Source organism: Girardinichthys multiradiatus, chromosome 12 (assembly GCF_021462225.1).
Source record: "Girardinichthys multiradiatus isolate DD_20200921_A chromosome 12, DD_fGirMul_XY1, whole genome shotgun sequence".
In the NCBI taxonomy this organism is placed as follows: domain Eukaryota; kingdom Metazoa; phylum Chordata; class Actinopteri; order Cyprinodontiformes; family Goodeidae; genus Girardinichthys; species Girardinichthys multiradiatus.
Window position 1 is genome coordinate 29,539,350 of NC_061805.1, and position 19,658 is coordinate 29,559,007.

Sequence of the window (19,658 nt, forward strand, 5' to 3'; positions counted from 1 at the left end):
TCTGGTACCGCAAAAGACAATCATCCAAAGAAATTCAATTTTTATCCATCACAGAAGAAATTTGAATCAGAATCAGAATCAGAAAAGCTTTATTGCCAAGTACGTTTTTGGACATACAAGGAATTTGTTTTGGCGTAGTCGGTGCAATACAGTACAAATTAAACAGTATAAACATATCTACAATATAATATAAATATATGTGCACAGTTTTAAGTGAGTGAGAGTAAATATAGAGCAGTATTGAGTGCGAGAGCAGTACAACAGTGCAGATGATCAGTGTGCAAGTATGGCAGTGCAAGTAAAGCAGGAGTCCAAGCTGAACGTTAATGTAACGCATAGAGTTGCGAGTTACAAGTGTCCTGTCAGCAAAAAAGGGGGGTGTGGGGGAAAGTAGAGTGTCAGTGTGGTTTCCGGGCTTTGTTAACAAGGCTGGTGGCAGATGGGAAAAAACTGTTCTTGTGGCATGAGGTTTTGGTCCGGGTGGACCGCAGCCTCCTGCCAGAGGGGAGAGTCTCAAAGAGTCTGTGACCGGGTTGGGAGGGATCAGCCAGAATCTTCCCTGCCCGCTTCAGGGTCCTGGAGGTGTACAGTTCCTGGAGCGACAGTAGACTGCAGCCAATCACCTTCTCAGCAGACCGAATGATACGCTGCAGCCTGCCCTTATCCTTGGCTGTAGCAGCGGCGTACCAGATGGTGATGGAGGAGGTGAGGATGGACTCAATGATGGCTGTGTAGAAGTGCACCATCATAGTATCTGGCAGCTTGAATTTCTTCAGCTGCCGCAGGAAGAACATCCTCTGCTGGGCTTTCTTGATGAGGGAGCTGATGTTTGGCTCCCACTTGAGATCCTGGGAGATGATGGTTCCCAGGAAACGGAAATATTCCACAGTGTCAATTGTGGAGTCACAGAGGGTGATGGGGGCAAGTGGGGCTGGGTTCTGCCTGAAGTCCACAACCATCTCCACTGTCTTTAGAGCGTTGAGCTCAAGGTTGTTCTGGCTGCACCAGTCCAACAGATGGTCCACCTCCCATCTGTAGGCGGACTCGTCACCATCAAAGATGAGTCCGATCAGGGTGGTGTCGTCCGCAAACTTCAGAAGCTTGACAGACTGGTGACTGGAGGTTCAGCTGTTGGTGTACAGGGAGAAGAGCAGAGGAGAGAGAACACAGTCTTGGGGGGAACCAGTGCTGATGGTCAGGGAGTCAGAGACGTGCTTCCCCAGCCTCACGCGCTGCTTCCTGTCAGACAGGAAGTCAGTGATCCACCTGCAGGTGGAGTCGGGCACACTCAGCTGTGAGAGCTACTCCTGGAGCAGAGCTGGGACGATGGTGTTGAAGGCAGAGTTGAAATCCACAAACAGGATCCTGGCGTAGGTTCCTGTGCAGTCCAGATGCCGGAGGATGAAGTAAAGGGCTAAGTTGACTGCATCATCTATAGACCTGTTGGCTCTGTAGGCAAATTGCAGGGCGTCCAGGAGGGGGTCGGTGATGTCTTTTAGGTGTGAGAGCACAAGGCGCTCAAAGGACTTCATCACCACAGAGGTCAGGGCGACAGTTCTGAAGTCATTAAGCCCTGTGGTCCTTGGCTTCTTGGGAGCAGGGATGATGGTGGAGGACTTGAAGCAGGCAGGCACATGACATGTCTCCAGTGAGGTGTTAAAAATGTCTGTGAAGACTGGAGACAGCTGATCAGCGCAGTGCTTCAGGCTGGCTGGTGAGACAGAATCCGCTCCAGCAGCTTTCTGGGGGTTCTGTCTCCTGAAGAGTTTGTTGACATCCCTCTCCTGGATGGAAAGAGCCGTCCCCGGCGTGGGTAGGGGGCTGTTGGGGGGGAACTTCAGGGTGGGGGTTGGAGGTGCCAAAGCCCTTCTTGAGGTTGGGGAAGTGGGGGTGGTGGATTGTGGCTGCAGGTGTTGGGTGGTGTCGTGGGGGATGGTTGCAGGACTGTCCCTTTGTCTTTCAAAGCGTCAGTAGAACTCGTTCAGGTCATTGGCGAGGCGTCAGTCGTTGATGGAGTGGGGGGCTTTCAGCTTGTGGTTGGTGATCTGCCTGAGCCCTTTCCAGACAGATGCAGAGTCATTGGATGAGAATTGGTTTTGGAGCTTCCCAGAGCTACAAAACTGCAGATGAATAAAAGTCCCTGTTTTTTCCCAACAGCAGTTGTAGTTCCTCAATTTTGTTGGGAAGTGAGCGCATGTTAGAGAGAAATATTCCAGGTAACGGTGTTCGTTGTCCACGCTGGCGAAGACGTACCAGCACCCCAGCCTGTTTCCCTCTCTTCCGGCATTTCACAGCGTGAGCAAAGGTGACCAGGATGTCCAAAAATTCCAGAGCAGTAGGCAGAAAAGTGGGAAATAACTGCTCTGGTGTAGTAGCCCTGATGTTCATGAGTTCTTCTCTGGTGAGAGAGCTCCGGGTACCATCACAGAAGACTGTTTGAAAGCAAAAAACAAAACAAAACAATGCGCACTAACACGCACTAACATCTGGTTAAAAGGCATTAATCAAAATGAAAAGTAATAGAGCTACTCCAACCTGCTGCCACCTTGAGTTGTGCAATTCTAGATTTGAGGCACAACATAAAATACTATTCATTACAACCCATCTCCATAGCAACATCTGACTCTGTAGTCTAGCTGGACAGGCTAATATTTTCCTCAACCGACAGAAAATAAGAGAGCTCTGCACTTTAAACAATTTTTTTTGAGTGAATGGGCAGTCTCTGAGCTGAACAATAGGCGATGATGGAAATGGTGAAGACATGTTTGAAATTAATATCCTCAAGCCACAGGTGTCAAACTAGTCCTCAAGTGGTTTGAATACATTTCCCATTTATCTTGAGTGTCTTATAAACTATTAACAGAATTGTCATCTTGTCTTAGAGTTGCATTTGGGTGGTTGCTATGCAGACTGAGCAGGAATTTGTGTGTGTGTGGGGGTGTTCTGGGGAGAGGGCTGTTCACCCCAGCCAATCTTCGTCTCCTTGATGGAGATTGGTCTACAGATGTGGACATGTGTGCTGTATCAGTATCTGGACAGAACCAGTTTTATTTAGTAGGACTTGTATTTGTGAAACAGTGTGTAGCCACACCCACAATACATGAGTGATTTTTTTCCTTTTTTCAATAAAAGGCTGTGTTCAGGCAGCAGCTCCTCTGAGAGAGAATTGGACTGTCCCTCCCTGGCCAGCCAAAGATAACTTTGACTCGCTTGTGTCTTCATTGCATACCTTCTCTGAGTTCTCTCAAGAACCATGGCTTCAGACATGGAGGGACAGATCCTCATCCCAGCTGCTTCACACTCAGTTGCAAACTGCCCCAGTGCATGCTGTAGGTCTTGACTAGAGGGTGACACTAGGACAATGTCATTGAAAAAACAAAAGACAAAATTCACTGGTCCCTAATCTAGATTCCCTCTGGCCCTTGGCTGCGCCTAGAAATCCTGTCCATAAAAGTTATGAAGAGGATCAGTGATAAAGGGCAGCCCTGGTGGAGTCCAACATGCACTGGGAAGAAGTCTGACGTAGTGCCGGCAATGCGGACCAAACTCCTGCTCCATTGTACACAGACTGAATGGTCCCTAGTAAAGAGTTAACTCCGTACTCCAGGAGCGCACCCCACAGGTCACCATGAGGGACACGAAAGCCTTCTCCAGGTACACAAAACACATGTGGACCAGTTGGGCAAACTCCCATGAACCCTCAAGCCCCCTGTACAGCTGGTCCAGTGTTCCACGGCCCGGACGAAAACCACACTGTTCATCCTGAAGTCAAGGTTCGGCTATCAGCCGGACTCTCCTCTTCAATACCCTGGCATAGGCAATACCAGGGAGGCTGAGGAATATGATCCCCCTGTAATTGGAACACACCCACCACCCCGGTCTGCCAGTCCAGAGGCACTGTCCCCAACCGCCACAAAATGTTGTCAGCCGTATCAGGGCCTGCCAAGTCTGTCCGGCTTCCTCCTCTTCTAGCGGATCCAACTCACCACCAGGTGGACAGTGGGCAGGAATCGGTGGACAGCTCTGCTTTATCTAAGGCATGCAGCCGATTGTCGGAAGACACGACTACAAAGTCAATAATCAACCTCCTGCCTAGGGTGTCCTGGTTTGAAGTGCACTAATGAACACCCTTATGCTTGAACATTGTGTTCATTATGGACAATCTGTGACTGGCACAAAAGTCCAATAATGAAACACTACTTGGGTTCAGATTGAGGAGGCCATTCCTCCCAATCATATCCCTCCAGGTCTCACTGTCATTTTCCACGTGGGCATTGAAGTCCCCCAGCAGAATGACGTGTCCCCAAAAGCGGCACTATCCAGCACCCCGACAGGGACACAAAGAAGGCCGGGTACTCTGCACCACTGCCCGTCCTGTAGGCTGAAACAACTGTCAAAGATCTGTCCCCAAACCAAAGGCGCAGGGATGCGACCCTCTCATCCACCAGGGTAAACCTCAACATGAGACAGCTGAGCTGGGGGGGCGACAAGCCCGCCACCTCTCCCCGTGGGCCACTCCATAGTAGAAGAGAGTCCAACCTCTCTTGAGGAGCTGGGTTCCAGGGCCCATGCTGTGTGTGGAGGTTGGCCTGACTATTTCTAGCTGATATCTCTCAACTTCCCACACAAGCTCAGGCTCATTCCCCCACAGTGAGGTGATGTTCCATGTCCCTAGAAGCAGTTTAAGTATTCGTCTGACCCACTTGTTGTTTGACCCGTCTGCTTCAACACATCTGAGTGAAATAATGAGGTGATTAGCAGGATTTTGTGGGACTTGACTCCATGCTAAGGAGATAATTGAGACTTATTATATAGGCATATATAGGGACACACCTAAACGTTGCAGGACAATGGTCCTCAAGAACTTTGAAACTCCTACGTCTAGCTACTGACTTAACTTGAGCATTAATGGTGGTACAGTATCTACAGCAAAATGCACACATATTGCTCTGTAAAAAAGCTCCGGGCTTCTTGGGATTCATGAGACTGTACAAGCACATCAAACAGGTTGCAAAGCAAGCTGGTTGCAAAACCTGCTGGTTTCAAAACCTGGCTGTATAGACTCCTCTTGCGTATGTTACATGTGTGCTAGGTTAACTGGACTTTCTACGTTGTACCCACCTCTGCCCTAGCTACCCCTGGCCATGGCTGGTTAGGAGGTGGATCAAGACTTTATACTGTGTGTTTTTTAAATATGAAAATGTGTAAATTGTGAAGTTAATATTAAAAATAAACGACTTGAGCAAGCCAGTTGTGCTATGGCAAAGCTATTGTCAGTCCTTAAAACGTATTACACTGAGTGCTTAGGCCAGCATCACAGTTGCGTTACAGGAAAATATGGCACATTTACTTTCACTTAGGTATGTCCTTTCTTTCAACCTTGATGTGTTGTGGTAATCACATTTTATTTATTTATTTTGGTCACCCAAATGAACCTTTACACCTATATTTTAAAGCTTATTCACCTGTGTTTTTTTTCTTAACTATTGATTTATACATTACAGATAATGTTTGTGTGACATCTCAATGACACACTTTCTGCCCCTCTGTAACTGAGAGCTTTGTGTTTTTTTTTTGCCCCACACTTGGACTTTAAAAAATAAGTGACTGAGTTCTGTGTGAGTAAATCAACAGTGTGGCTTACCACTCTAATGCACAAGAGTACCCTGAAGCAGTCCTTGACATCTGGGAAACAACTCAGTGGCTCACAGCATAACCGCACTTCCAGACACATACGTAGGAAGACTTTGTGGATTTTGTGAAAGTATAAAAATGTTTATACTGTGTTTGTAATTATCACAAAATCACTCTCAACACCAAAAACTCATTAATGACATCATTTTGGAGAAAAAAAAATATATATATGGGGTTTTCTTTTAAAAGTGTGCGTAAATGTCAGAGTTAAGGCGGATGGATTTAAAACAAACACATAATGAAACATGGGCATCTGTGCTGCTTGAGTAAACACTGCTGATTCTACAACTGAGAGTGTGTAGTTTCATGATTTAAACGGTTAAATGCCATTGAGACATTGTGGTTGCTGTGCAAATTTCATACCACAGAGATTGCCAACCTACCACGATTGTTGCTGGGATACAGGGGATTGTATAATGCTGTAAGAATTTGCAGGTTTAACCCTAGACTAATGAAGAGAAAAGGAAAAAAGTATTCCAATAAAATCTTAAACCAGGAAAGAAAAATCATTGTTGAGACATGTTTTCCTAGGTTTAATTCAGCTCTGACTGAAGGAAAAAAAATCATCCACTTTGAATATCTGCAATAAAAACAAATCAGAAGAAACCCTCTGACAGGGATTTTCCAGTTGCCACAAGTAGCTGCCTGTATTGCTGTGCTTCTGAGTGTCTGGACTCTTGATTGCTATGCACAAACGTATCAGTGGAAGGTGGCAGAACAAACTGCCATCACTGAAGTGAATGTGTGTGTGTCTTTGGGTGCGTGTACGTGAAGAATTGTTTGCGCACAAAGTTGTGTGTATGTCTGAGAGTATGTGTAGGGCCTTTGCACATTACTAATCCATTGACAAAGAAAGACTTGACCCGATAGCTGCCGGGCCATAGTGACTGACGATCCATGCACGTTAGTGTGCATTTATGTGTCTATTTCACTCGCTCCGGTGTACATGCCTGCAATGTAGCATGATTGAAAAGGTATGTTTAAAGTGTCTGTGATTGGCTCCTCTTCATTATAAAGTTGAACATAGTTGTCTCTACTTCTCACACAACAAATTTCCTGTGCCAAAAGTCTAATAAAGCAGAGGTGTAAAAAAGATGGAGGCAAGAAAGAGATAGCAAGTGCCCAAGTGAAACAATCAGCAGATGAGACGAGGAGTGTTAAAAAGTGAGAACAAAACCCAAGAGCAGTAGAAACTATGGGATGAAAGTGAAGCAGAGAATGCAAGTAAGAAATGCTGAATTGCTGTTGTACAGCACAGTAGAAGACACTTAGCTCAGCAAGCTTCAGCTGCCAGGAAGAATTTTAATCACAACAGCAAATCCAAATAGGAGCCGAAAGCAGGGCAGGTCAGGAGGTTGGTTCGATTTGAAGTAAAGGTTATCGCAAGAGAGGGTTGGCCGTAATCAGATCAGGTTAAGGCAAAAATCACTGCTAAAATAGAAGAAAAGGAAACTGAAGGAGAGTGGGACATACGAAGTAACAAGGATAATACAGGCTATGTGGAAAAAGAAAGGTAAAGAAGAAAGAGTTACAGAGCTAATTTCTTTCTTTAAATCTGTTGGCAAAGGCCTTGTTGGAGATGTTCCCCATTACCATAACCTCAACTTTCATCCAGCATTTATACACTCGCCATTCACTTTATTACGCACATCTGTGCAATTGCTTGGTAGCATACTGTATGTAATCAACCCGCCAATGATATGGCAAAAAACCCAAAGCATATAGGCATCTACCAAGTTAGAGATGACTTGCTGAAGTTAAAGTTGAGCATCAGAAAGAGGAAAAAGGGGATTAAAATGAGTTTGAATGTGGTTGTGCAAGACAGGCTGGTTTGACTATTTTAGAAAGTGCTAATCTACTGGGATTTTTACACACAACCATCTCTAAGGTTTATGAAGAATGGTCTGAAAAAATATTCAGTGAGCAGCAGTTGTATGGATAAAAATGCATTGTTGAACAAATAGCAACAGTGGCTAAATTAACATTTTGTTAAGGTATGCAGAATAATGTGCAAAAAATACCAAACCTTTAAAGCAGATGGGCAAGAGCAGCAGACCAAAGCAGATGCCATTTCTGCAAGCTAGCAACAGATATCACACAGGCTCACCAAAATTAGACTCTCATCAAAATTAGATTTACACCATTAATGCGCAGCTGAGAACTTTGGCACAGTTTCTGCTATTATACCTTTACATACCAGTCGCTTTGAGAAAAGTTACTGACAACTTGGTGAATTTGTACTATGAGGCATTAAGGAGTTCTGAAAACAAAAGGAGGTCCATGCAGGTACTAGCCAGGTGTACCAAATAAAGTCACCAGTGAGTGTATATAGTGCTTGACTAATTGAAAAAAATATATAAAAATACATATATTTTTAAAGTGCTTTTAATTCATATCAAACTAAATTTAGATTTATAAATTTTGCAGAAAACCAGCTGTCAAAACTGATCTGTCCTTGAATATTCCAAAATACGGTCTGTACTTGGGGCTAAATACAGAAAAAAACGTACTCAGGCACCGAGATTCATTTTAGATGTACAACATATTGTTTAGCATGATTAGAAGTTAGGAAGAATACTTCCAGGGTTTTTACATGTTTCAATAAATTTATGACTTTCTAAGAAAGTCGTTAAATATACAGTTTCCCACAATGGAGGGGTTAGTTGTGGACAATGTCACAAGAACATTTTGATTTTAATGGCCTAAAACAGAATAACCACGTATTCAGGAATTCTCTCTCATTGATACTCAAACCTATGCATCCTAGAACACACACACATGCACGCACGCACGCACGCACACACACACACACACACACACACACATGCTTCCTATTTTAGCATTACTTATAATAATACATTGAACAATTCACACTTGTTGGTGTGTCCTTTTGCTGCTGGTGTCTACATTCATGTGTTTGATTCTGTTAGTCTCAGGAGCCTGTATCCAAACACTCCCCTGCATCTGTCTCTCAGCATGCATCAGCCTCAACGTAAGCTAAAAACAGCACATTACCCAGCTTTCATTGCACCCCAAGGAGGGCCTATTGCAGTTGAGAATGTTATTAGTGGAGCTTAGAATGATATTTCTGACACTGTGACACTAACTCACTGCTGACAGACAGAAAAACATCTTTACAAAGTAAAACACTGCAAATGTGCTCCAGCATATTCAGAATTCACTTTGCAATATGCAACTGTTTTTACACTGTGATAATTTACTTTATTCTATACTGCATAAATATCAGAGTTCTTTCAGCAAATATATATAATGTTGAAACAAGATTTTTCACATGCAGTGTGTGTGCAGACAATCTTTTTTCTCACCATCTGACATCAGACAAAACGTTTCCTGTTTATTACTTTCTTCAAATTTAGCAATTTAGACAAGGTAAGACCGCAATACCTTCTGACAATTTAGGAAACCTCCGTGGGCCTCTTGTACAAAAGAGTCCGAAGCTTCCATACTAAAAGTTTGCATTAGGGAGAAATTCTGAAACTTGTGGCGCACAAAACATTTCAGATGTACGAAACTGTGCATAGACCTGTCACCACACACGTGGCCTTCATACATTCCAATTTGTGGTGGATTTGACGTAGCTGCATGTGGCACTTGGACCGCCCGGTGCCCGGCCCTAAATACATATGCAAAGTAGTATAAATAGCCAGAACTCCCCCGTCACGTCAAATAGTATCCAAATAACCATGGCAACGGTGCTGTGACAGTCCAAAACGGTTCCTGTTGGCGGAAAAATGCTAAAAGAGACTGTCTACACACCATGTGGAAGGTTTGTAGTAAATTACAGCAAACCAACAACTTCTTGAATGATATCGGAGACTCAAGCCTGACTTGAAATAAAAAGGATGTCGGCTCGAACCCATTTAGTCTGCATCAATGCAATGATTTGATACAATGTCTGCATCAAATCTACACGGCACTCTAGCTGCTGCACTGAGCTCAATTACAACTCAGTGCTGATCATTATAATGATGTGAATATTCCTCCCATATTTCTATTAGGTAGACTGTCACCTCTCACACTATATGAAGTACTTTAAATCTTTAAAACCATTCAGGATGCCAAATAAAAAAAAACAGAAAATCACCTAGAAGCCAGCCATCGCACACGGAGCCTGCTTGAGGTTTGTTCCTAACACTTATAATAATTATTATAGAATAAAGGAATCATGAGCTGAGGAGGCCAAAGTGCCATTGCATTAGTGAGAAACATTAGCGTGTCATAAATAGGTTGTGCATATATTGAATGAAAATCCCTTCTATTCATAAATTCATATTCACATACAGCTGGGGCCTTTACAGCAATAAGAGTGCAGTCCATAGCTCTGATTACATTCAGAAATCGGTTAATCGCTGCAAATGAGAGTCACAGTTTAGGGGAACATTTTATAGGTGAGCAACATACATTTAAGGCCGACCCATATGGCTGGCATGGCCTGAATCAGGGATGACTGTTAAATACCCGACCTGTCAGTCAGCTCCATCTGAAGAGCTCCAGTAAAAGACTGCAGCGAACACGGTTCCTCTTGGTTTCCCTCTGTAACACTGAGGCAAGCTCCATTAGATCCAGAGATCCAAAACAATTGCCCTGGGCAATCTAAACTGGCCAATAAGCCATGCATCATCATGTGCCAGCAGGTCAGTACGATCTGAATAAAACGCTCCCTCTGACATCTTCCATCCTCCACCTGTGCCAAAGCCATCATTCCATAGTTATGCACAACACAGCTATTTATGGACATGTGATTGTCTACAGCTTGTCCACTGTAGGAATCAAGAAACCTGACTGTTTGGAATTAATCTACTGATCCAACACTATTTTCTTTTTCAGTGAGAATGAAATTTAGACAATTCACATGCATTTTATGCTCCTCAGGGTACAGCATGATGCGCATTTCCATCTACAGGTTACAAACACAGACGAGGTTTCACAGTTTACATCCGACTGAGATTGTTTACATCATTTTCTTAGGTGTGTTGCGTTATTTTATGAAGCTAAATGTAATTTAGTTTCATCACTCTTGTTTAAACCATAAAGCTCAAACTTAAGAAAAAAGCATCAGGTTTGATGCTCCATGAAACAAATAAAGCTGAATGGATTTCTGTGAGTTTTAGTTTTCTGTAGTTAATTATTATCGATTGATTCACGGCAGGTCAAAAGTTTGCGTGAATTTCTGCACACTTTTACGCAACGTTCATTTTAGTACATGCCAAAGTGTGGGAAAACATTGCACCACAAGATTTCTGTGCGTGAGTACACTTCGTATATGAGGCCCCAGATAATGATGTCATGGCTTTGTACACTTCCTATTATATAGAGGCACAAATGCAAATGTATTTTAAGATGAATCCTTAAACACAAAACATATCAGGAACAGAATTAAGGACCTCCAAAAGGCTGGCTCATCCTTGGGTGCAAGGGTTTTAGATGCCTTTGGTATGACATTCACCTGTTCAAATAGTTACACACAAAAATAGTTCAGGAAAATGTGTAAATCAACCCCAGAAAAAATTTAAAATATCCTGTAAAGATGTTGACTGAAACTGGTAGGAGAATCTCATTATCCACAGTGGAAGAAGCATTTACCTGTGTGGGCTGAAAGGCCACTAAGCGAGGAAGAAGCCATTACTCCAAACAAAAAAGAAGAAAACTGTTTGAAGTTTGAAAATGTACTCAGGGACAACCAAATTAATTTGGGAGACATGTCCTTTTATCTGGTAAAACTAAAATGTAATTGTTTGGCCATAATGATCACTGTCACATTTTGGATAAAAAGGGAACACACCAAGCCTCAGAACACTATCCCAAAGGTGAAGCATTAGGGTATTAGCATCAAGTTGTGTGCAAGCAGGAGGGACTGCTGCAGCACTTCACAAAATAAATGACATCATGGGGAAGGAATATTATGTGTAAATATTCAAAATATCAATACATCAGCCAAAAAGTTAAAGCGCGGGCACAAATGGGTCTTCTAATAGGACAATGACCATAAGCATACTGCCAAAACTACATAACATTATTGTCAATGCACTTACAGAGTTGTTCATTTGAAGAGTAATGTTTTAAGTGCATTTAAAGCATAATTTTATGCAGTTGACTCTAAACATTTTAGTAAAAACACATAAAAATTAACAACAGGCAATATGAGACTGCAAAAGAGTAAGCTAAAAAATAGTCAACTAAGCACTGAAAAGTAAATGTGTCAGAAACATTTATGGGCAAATAAAACAAACAAAGTAGAAACACAGTGGTCGTCATGATGGATTCCCATCGTTACAGGATTAGGATCAACTTGGGAAAAGAGGGTTCAAGGGTGCATGTCTGTTAGAGTTATACTGTCTGGTAGAGTGCTACATATGGGAATGCGCGCAGTTTATTCTGTCTTGTCTGCAGAACGGACTCTGTCAAAGTCGCAAACTGTCCTTTCAAAAGTGCACCCGAGTGTATCCAGGCTGTCAGTGTTAGCCAGGGAAACTAGAAAGAAGAGGCTGATTTTGATATAGGTATTTCTTTACTGCAAGACCTCGCTGCAACCTGAGCACATAGACAAATCCCTGTTGTCTTTTATGGCTGAATCGAAGAGAGCAATGATGCCTGGAAAACTGCTGTTGTGGGTTCAATTCTCAGTGAGAGAAACTTTGAAAAAACAATTCGGTTGTTTTAAATAAACAACTTTTTTTCTGAAATTTTTAATCATTTGTCTCAATTGCCTTACTTCTGAGTTGCTGTTAACTGATCATCATTCACAAAAGGATTCTACTTTGCTTCTCGCTTCAGCTTTTCTGAAGCAATTTTACAGTGTTACCTGTGTATAAGAAAGACTATTACTGCTTGCAAAAATAGGAATGAAATATGGTTCTATGTATTCTTGAAAAGGTTTTTCTGATAACCTTATCATAATAATATTCAATAGGTGGCAGTCCGAATAAAAAGCAAAATCTTTGAATAGTTATGTTCAAAATAATAGCAGTGTCATGGTTGTTTTTTGTAGAGGACTCAAACAAAGAGCAACAATAAGTTTGAATAAATTTATTGAAGAAAAGAAACAACTTACAAGGTTGACTCAAAAATCTCTGGGAACGCAAATCAACAAAGGTCTGGGGTCGACAGGTATGGAGCAGGCAGTAAACAGGGTAGTAACAGGATTGACATCGGGGTAGAAATCAGGGGGAATCAGTGGCAAACAATGAAAACCAGATAGTTCAAATAAAGAGGGAATGGCGTATGGACCAATGAACTAGGGAAGATAATCAGAGAGAGAATCAGGAGCAGCTGGTGAAAGGGAAACTGAGGAATACTGAGGGAGAGTGACTAATTAACACGAATGAGCAGTGAGCGCAGGGAGTAAAAGAAAACATCTAAATGAAATGAAGCAAGTAAACAATAAGATTAACCAAAGAACATTAACCAGGGGAACCAGAACTATAAGAAAATTATAAACTAACACACCTAACCAGGGAAGTAACAAACCTCTAAACAACATAATGAATCTAATAAACTGAAATAAAGCAAGTGCAGAACATGGCAGTGAGGAGAAGTTAACAAAACTCAAAACCCCCAAACACAGGCAGGTCATGACAAGCAGTACAACTACCTGACAACCTGACAAAAATGGATCATTCCAGGTCTAGTTCAGAAGAACAATGTTCTTTGATGAAGATGTTAATTGGAGAGAGAAAACGCATAAAGAAGTACAGAAAATGATAGGCTGCTTGGCTAAAATGATCTCCAATATAATGGGAAGCAAAACCAGAGAGATGTGAAAACAATGACTATCAGTTGAATGGATCAGAGAATAGCCTGAAAGGCAAAGACTCCGCCAATGATCCAGCTCCAGGATGATCAAAGAAGGTCTGAAGTTAACGGTGAGTACTGTGACAATAAGAAGACACCTGTGTGAGGTTAATCTATAAGCAAGAAACAACTGCAAAGTCCCACTCTGAAAAAAGACGTGCTGAGCAGGATGTACTTTTCAAATAACACATCAGCCGGCCTTAAGAGAAATGGAGAAACATTTTGTGGACTGATGAAAGTCAGATTGTTCTTTGGTCCAAGGGCCACAAACAATTTGGTCTCCCAAACACTGAAGTGAAGCCACAGTACTCTCTGAAGACAGTGAAGCATGGTGGTTTAATCATCATGATATGAGAATGTTTCTGGTGTCAGGCTTGTTTATCACATACAAGAGAAATGGAACAGTTTGCATATATAAAAACACTTGAAGAGGTCATATTGCCCTATGTTGAAGAAGAACTGCCTTTGAAATGGATGTTTCAACAAGACGACCCCAAACACACCAGGAAGCGAGCAGCATCTTTGTTCCAGACCAATAAAATCAAGGTTCTGCAGTGGCCAGCCCAATTCCCGGACCTTAATCCAATTGAAAACTTGTGGGAAGACATCAAAAATGCTGTTTCTAAGGCAAAACTAAGAAATGCAGAGGAATTGTGGAATGTTGTCAAATAATCCTGGGCTGGAATACCTGTTCATAAGAGCCAGAACACAGATGTGAAGCAGTTCTCAGAAACAGTGGTTATACAACTAAATATTAGCTGTGTGATTCACAGGAATGATAAATCCTGAAGAGTTTTCAGTTTATATGCTACATATTTGAGTGTGTAAAGGAAATACAGACACTGCGCTTTTTATTAACCAGCCCAATGTTCATTTTCCTTTAGTTTCTTTAATGTGATTAAAAGATTGATACTTTTTTATTCATGTTTTGACTTAAAATCTAATGTACTGTGTTCCCAATGCATGGAAATAAAAAAAAATATTCAAAGGGTTTGAGCTTTACTCATGTTTTTAAACACATTGCTATTATTTTGAACCCAATTGTAAGTAATGGTCCTCATCATGCATAGTTTAAGTTAGTCAGTTGTTAGTCAGTTACTAACAAGTTTTTTACTTAACAGACTTAACAATGGGGTTGGGCCAAAATGTAGTATGCAAAATAGCAACCATGTTGCTTTGAATACTGTCTTTAAAACCCTCGTAGGTGATTAATGAATGCAGGTCAGATAGCAGTTTTGAGGTACGCTTGTCTAATCTGTCATAAGGGTAGTGCAAATCAGTAATAAACAATAGATCCGTCATGATAACAGCACAATGGGGAGAATATATAATGATGGAAATATAACAACACTTATTTCCAGGTGTGCTTGAGCACAACAATTCCTTCAAAAAGGATCAGTAACTTTATTATAGCGTAACTCCCTTTCTTTCAAACCATTACATATTTGTTTACTGAGTAAATGACTTTGTTCTGTGGTGTGATACCAACAAAGGACACAAAAATAAACCTAATGTGTATTTTCATCTAAGAAATTGGGGTTTAATAGAAACCCTTGAAATGTGCCAAAATACATACAGGAATAAGACATCAACATAGGCATTTGTGGGAAGACGGTAATCTTGTAGTATGCAATAAAGAAAACTTGATGGTATCAAAAAATGATTACCACCCACAAAGCAGTCATTGTACGTTGCGATGTACACAGGAGATATACATTGGGATGAACATTTTCTTTCGGTCAACCCCACTGCTGCAGTGTGGACTAATTATGTGAAGCATGAAAACAAATCACGGCTATACTCTTTGCATGATGAAACAAGTTGGAATATCATCCAACCTGTTTGAGAAAATGCTTCATCTGCTATATTGTAAAAAGATAATTTACTTGTCAATTCAGTGTAAAGGTCCAGAAACGATTCATGGAAAGCTTTTGTCAAAATACATTTTGAAAGTGTCATGATAGAGCTAGGTGTATAAGTAATACACTAATGCATCAAATAACCAAACATATAAATCTAAATTAGGAAGCTAAAGGTTTATATATTATTTTATTCAAGCATAGTTTATCCGTATAGTTTTAATATGTGTCAGTATGGTATAAGTACTAGTGAGTAAATTTGCAAATGCGCCCATACATACACATCCGTCTACTTGCATTCATATGATTGAGCCATATAATAATACACACACACCAGTGGTTAGGTTTGTGCTGAAGGTTCTATTTGCATCACATACGATTATAATTTTTCTTAGTCAGCTTTCTCCATCTGTGAGTCTAACACAGAGCTTTTTTCATCAGATTGAACCAAGCAGTGTGGAGAGGATGACTATCTATTTTTATTTCATAGTATTTTCCTTTCACAAGGAAAAATATTTTAAAGATTTGTGAGTAAATCATATGTATGTAGCAAATTAAAGATGTTTTTGCCATCTCATAGACATTGACTATTAATTCTTAAATGCTTGTGGCATTCTTGTACTCACATGCAATGCGGACATGTGCCTTGCGGCTTTTGGTGGTTCCAGCGGAGCTCCAGGCCACACACTGACACCAGTAATCTTCAGGACCAAATAGCTCCTCCACTTGCTGCCGTGTTATTTCTATACTGGCTTCTCGTACAACTAGACCTGCAAAAGAACAAAAACAAAGGCACTGTTACATCATTCACATTAACAATTACAGTTCAAACACAAAAAAACTGTCTCTTGGTGATAATATATTATGCTAGTAAAAGATGAAAAACATAAACTGCTAAAAAGTATTCCTACCTCTTGGACATTTTCTACATTCTGTCACTTTTCAACAAGAAACTTCAATATATTTCAATGTGACTATCTATGACAGACCAACACAATGTAGTGCATGATTATAGAGTAGAAGAAAAAAGGTTTTTTATTACAAGTAAAAATACCACTATATAAAATCCAGTGCAATCAATTGCCTTCAGATGTCACATAATTAAGAAACCTGAGTGCACTTGTTTGCTATAAAGACATCTGCTCTGTGAAGGCCTCAGATGTTGATTAGGGAACAGCAGTCAACACGCAACATAATGGCGACCAAGGAACATACCAGACAGATGAGAGACAAAGACATGGAAAGGTGTAAAGTAGGGTTAGGTTGTAAAATAATAGGCCAAGCTTCGAACATCTGACAGAGCACTGTTCAATCCATCATCCAAAAAAATTTGAAAAGTATAGCAAAACTGCAATGCTACCAAGACGATGGATAGGCTTGCTGTTCAAGCTGACAGGGAGCTGACAAGGCCAGCATTATCCAGAGAAGCAGCCAATATACCACGTATATCATTGGAGGAGCTGCAGAGATACACAGGTCATCTGAGAAACAAGGCACCGGTAATTTGTGCATTTTGTAATCTGGCCTTCAAAGAGGATTGGCAAACAAAAGCCACCGTTGAAAGAAAATCATGTAGGGAACATGTGGAAGAAGGTCAGACGAGGAAAATTACCTCTGCACATAACTGTGAACACACTATCCCCACAGAGAACCATGGTGGTGGGGATGTCGTTTTTCAGAAGGGGCAGAGAAGCTGTGAAACTCCTGGAAAAAAACTTGTTAGAGTCTGCAAAAAACTGGGTAGGAGGTTCACCCTCCAAAGGGACAGCAGTCCTAAACATAAAGGCAGAGCTACCAAAGAATCAGTCAATGCCCAGAATTAACGTTGAACTCATGTTCACAGACACTCTAGATCAAGTCTCACTTAACCTAAGCAATTTTGTAAAGAACAATGCTGGAAAATACATATCCAGAAGTCTTGTAGCTGTTTTTGCAGTAAAGAGTTGTTCTACAAACTACTGACCATTGACTACTGCACTGGACTGTATTTAGTGGTATCAGATTAAAGGGGAATAAAATAAATTAACAAAGCTAATTTTGGATTTTTGTTTTCTAAGAAATATTGAAAGTAATATCTTCCACTTTATAATTATGCACAACTTTGTCTTGGTATATCACATTCAATTCCAATATAATACATAGAAATTTGTGGTTGTAATGTGACCAAATGTAAAATGTTCACCAAGTATTAATATTCTTGCAAAGCCCTACTATAATATTTAATATGTGATGACATTTACAATTCCAGTTATTTTTTAATCAGTAGATTACTTCCATTTTTACTATGAACTTAGAGCTTGTTCCTTTTCACTTCCAACATTTATGTCACTGTGTCCTCCTAACATTTATATCTCTTTTTTTAGTTTGCTTTGTAAAAACAGCTCCAATGTAGAGAAAAAAATGCAAGGTTCAACTAGCTGCACCACACTGATAGGAAAACAAGGGATCATTGATAAAAAGGCTCTGCAGAAGGAAATATAGAAACAGGAGCATGGCATGAACCCAGGATGAAAATATGTGAGAAAGGAAGGATGTGAAAAGAGGCAGCAATGAAATACTGTGAGACATTTAAAGAAACACATGCAAATGAAAACGGACTTTGCAAAAAAGAAACAGGAGAGATCAAGAGGGCAATGATTAAGAAAAAGAAAGGTTAAGCCAACAGAGTGAAAAGGAAGAGGTAAGTTAAATGAGAAAAATGGTATGCTGGTAGAGGTAATAGAAAGCAACAAGAGAGGAGGAGTGAGGATGGCAGATGAGGTGGTGGAAGAGGGCAGTAAAATGTGAAAAGGGAAGGAAAGGTGAGAAGAGATCAAATGGATTTAAGTGAAAAGTATCTGGGGAAAGGGGAGTAGATAGGAAAGACTTTATAAGAGAACATGTTGGCAGTTTATTTCAGGTTCAGTACTGTTACAAAGACCTAAGAAACTATCTCTGTGGGGCTTCACAAATATGACTTGGGCCTACTGAAGACTCAGTAGGTTATTGCCAAAGGAGAGACAGTTGTAAAAAGCAAGCTGGCATAAAGGCAAAGGGATGTTGAAAGAAAAGGGTAAATCCCTTTAAGAAGATTGTGGTACCTAAATACCATAAATGGCTTGCATAGGGAAAAAAACTTGAACACTATGGCAAAAGAAGTCTTCAATAAAGCTTAATTGATGATATAACAACCTAGCTTTTGATCTGGGATAATAATGAGAAGATGGGACATAGAGGGAAAACGTCTTCAGCTGGCCAAAAATTCAGCTGCCTGTCTGCTAACAGGGACAAGATGACATGATGATATCAACCCGGTTTTTTATTCCCTTCACTTCACTTGAGGCCTGCTGCTTTTCAAAATGTTTTTAGGATTTCACTTTTAATTTTTAAAATGTCTAAATGTTCTGGCATCGCTTTATCTCAAGAAACTTCTACATCCACACATCCCCAGTAGAACTCTAAGACCAGAAGCTAGATAAGATATTTTAAAACTGGCTTTTAATCCCAAACAGCATGACCATTAGGCCAGGCTTTTGGTTTGCAAGGTGATTTATAAATAAACAAATAATGACGATGATGATGGAAGATGGGAACAAAAAAGAATGTCCTTTGAGCAAAGTGGTTGGTAAACAGAGTAAACAGCTTGTGGAAGGCACAACTGAAGAAAAGTTCCAGTGAGAGAAAAAATACTGTGAGGGCAGAGAGCAAAGACAGTATAAAACTAAAGTGAACATCAGTGTTCCATCTAACAAGAAAACGAGGGCGACTGATATGGCTTCACAGGGTATGATAAAAGAGCAGAGGAGCACATCAAGCGAGGCAGAGTTTGAAAAAGTGGCCAGTAAAATGAGATAATTAAAACCAGCATGGAAACTGGGGCTACATCTAAGACAGCTAGAAGAGTGGCAGTTGCAATGAGCAAAAACTAGTGTAAAGAGAAGAAGGGCACAAGAGAGAGGAGGCTTAGACTAGGGAGAATGATGCTGCCAAAGTAATCGGGAAAGTAAGGCAATTAAAGTCAAAGATTCAAATGGGCCATATAGCCAGTTATGGCAAATGGACTCAAGCAAATGTAATGGTAGCATATGGGACCCTAGAAGCATTGAAGCATTTGAAGCATTAATTTGGCATCACATGTTCCTCATTAAGCTCCAGACTAATATAATGCAAAAAATTTAATTTTATTACATCACAAGAGCAGCTCAAGTTATTAATCTAACAGTTGCACTGAATAGTAGGATTGGAAAAGTCAATAAATGATTTGTGACATACACTCGTAACTCCACATCTTCACTACCACTGTTTTTTTTACTG

The 19,658-nt window shown here is 40.8% G+C and overlaps 1 protein-coding gene across 3 annotated transcripts in view; it reads right to left on the minus strand.

Annotated features, from left to right (window-relative positions):
* Positions 1-19,658, minus strand: part of LOC124877689 (netrin receptor UNC5C-like) — a 348,599-nt gene that overhangs the window by 176,205 nt on the left and 152,736 nt on the right. For all 3 annotated transcript variants that reach the window (XM_047381101.1, XM_047381100.1, XM_047381103.1), the window contains exon 3: positions 15,992-16,135. In XM_047381101.1, the coding sequence (XP_047237057.1) occupies positions 15,992-16,135 (144 nt within the window). The remainder of the gene's footprint in view (positions 1-15,991; positions 16,136-19,658) is intronic.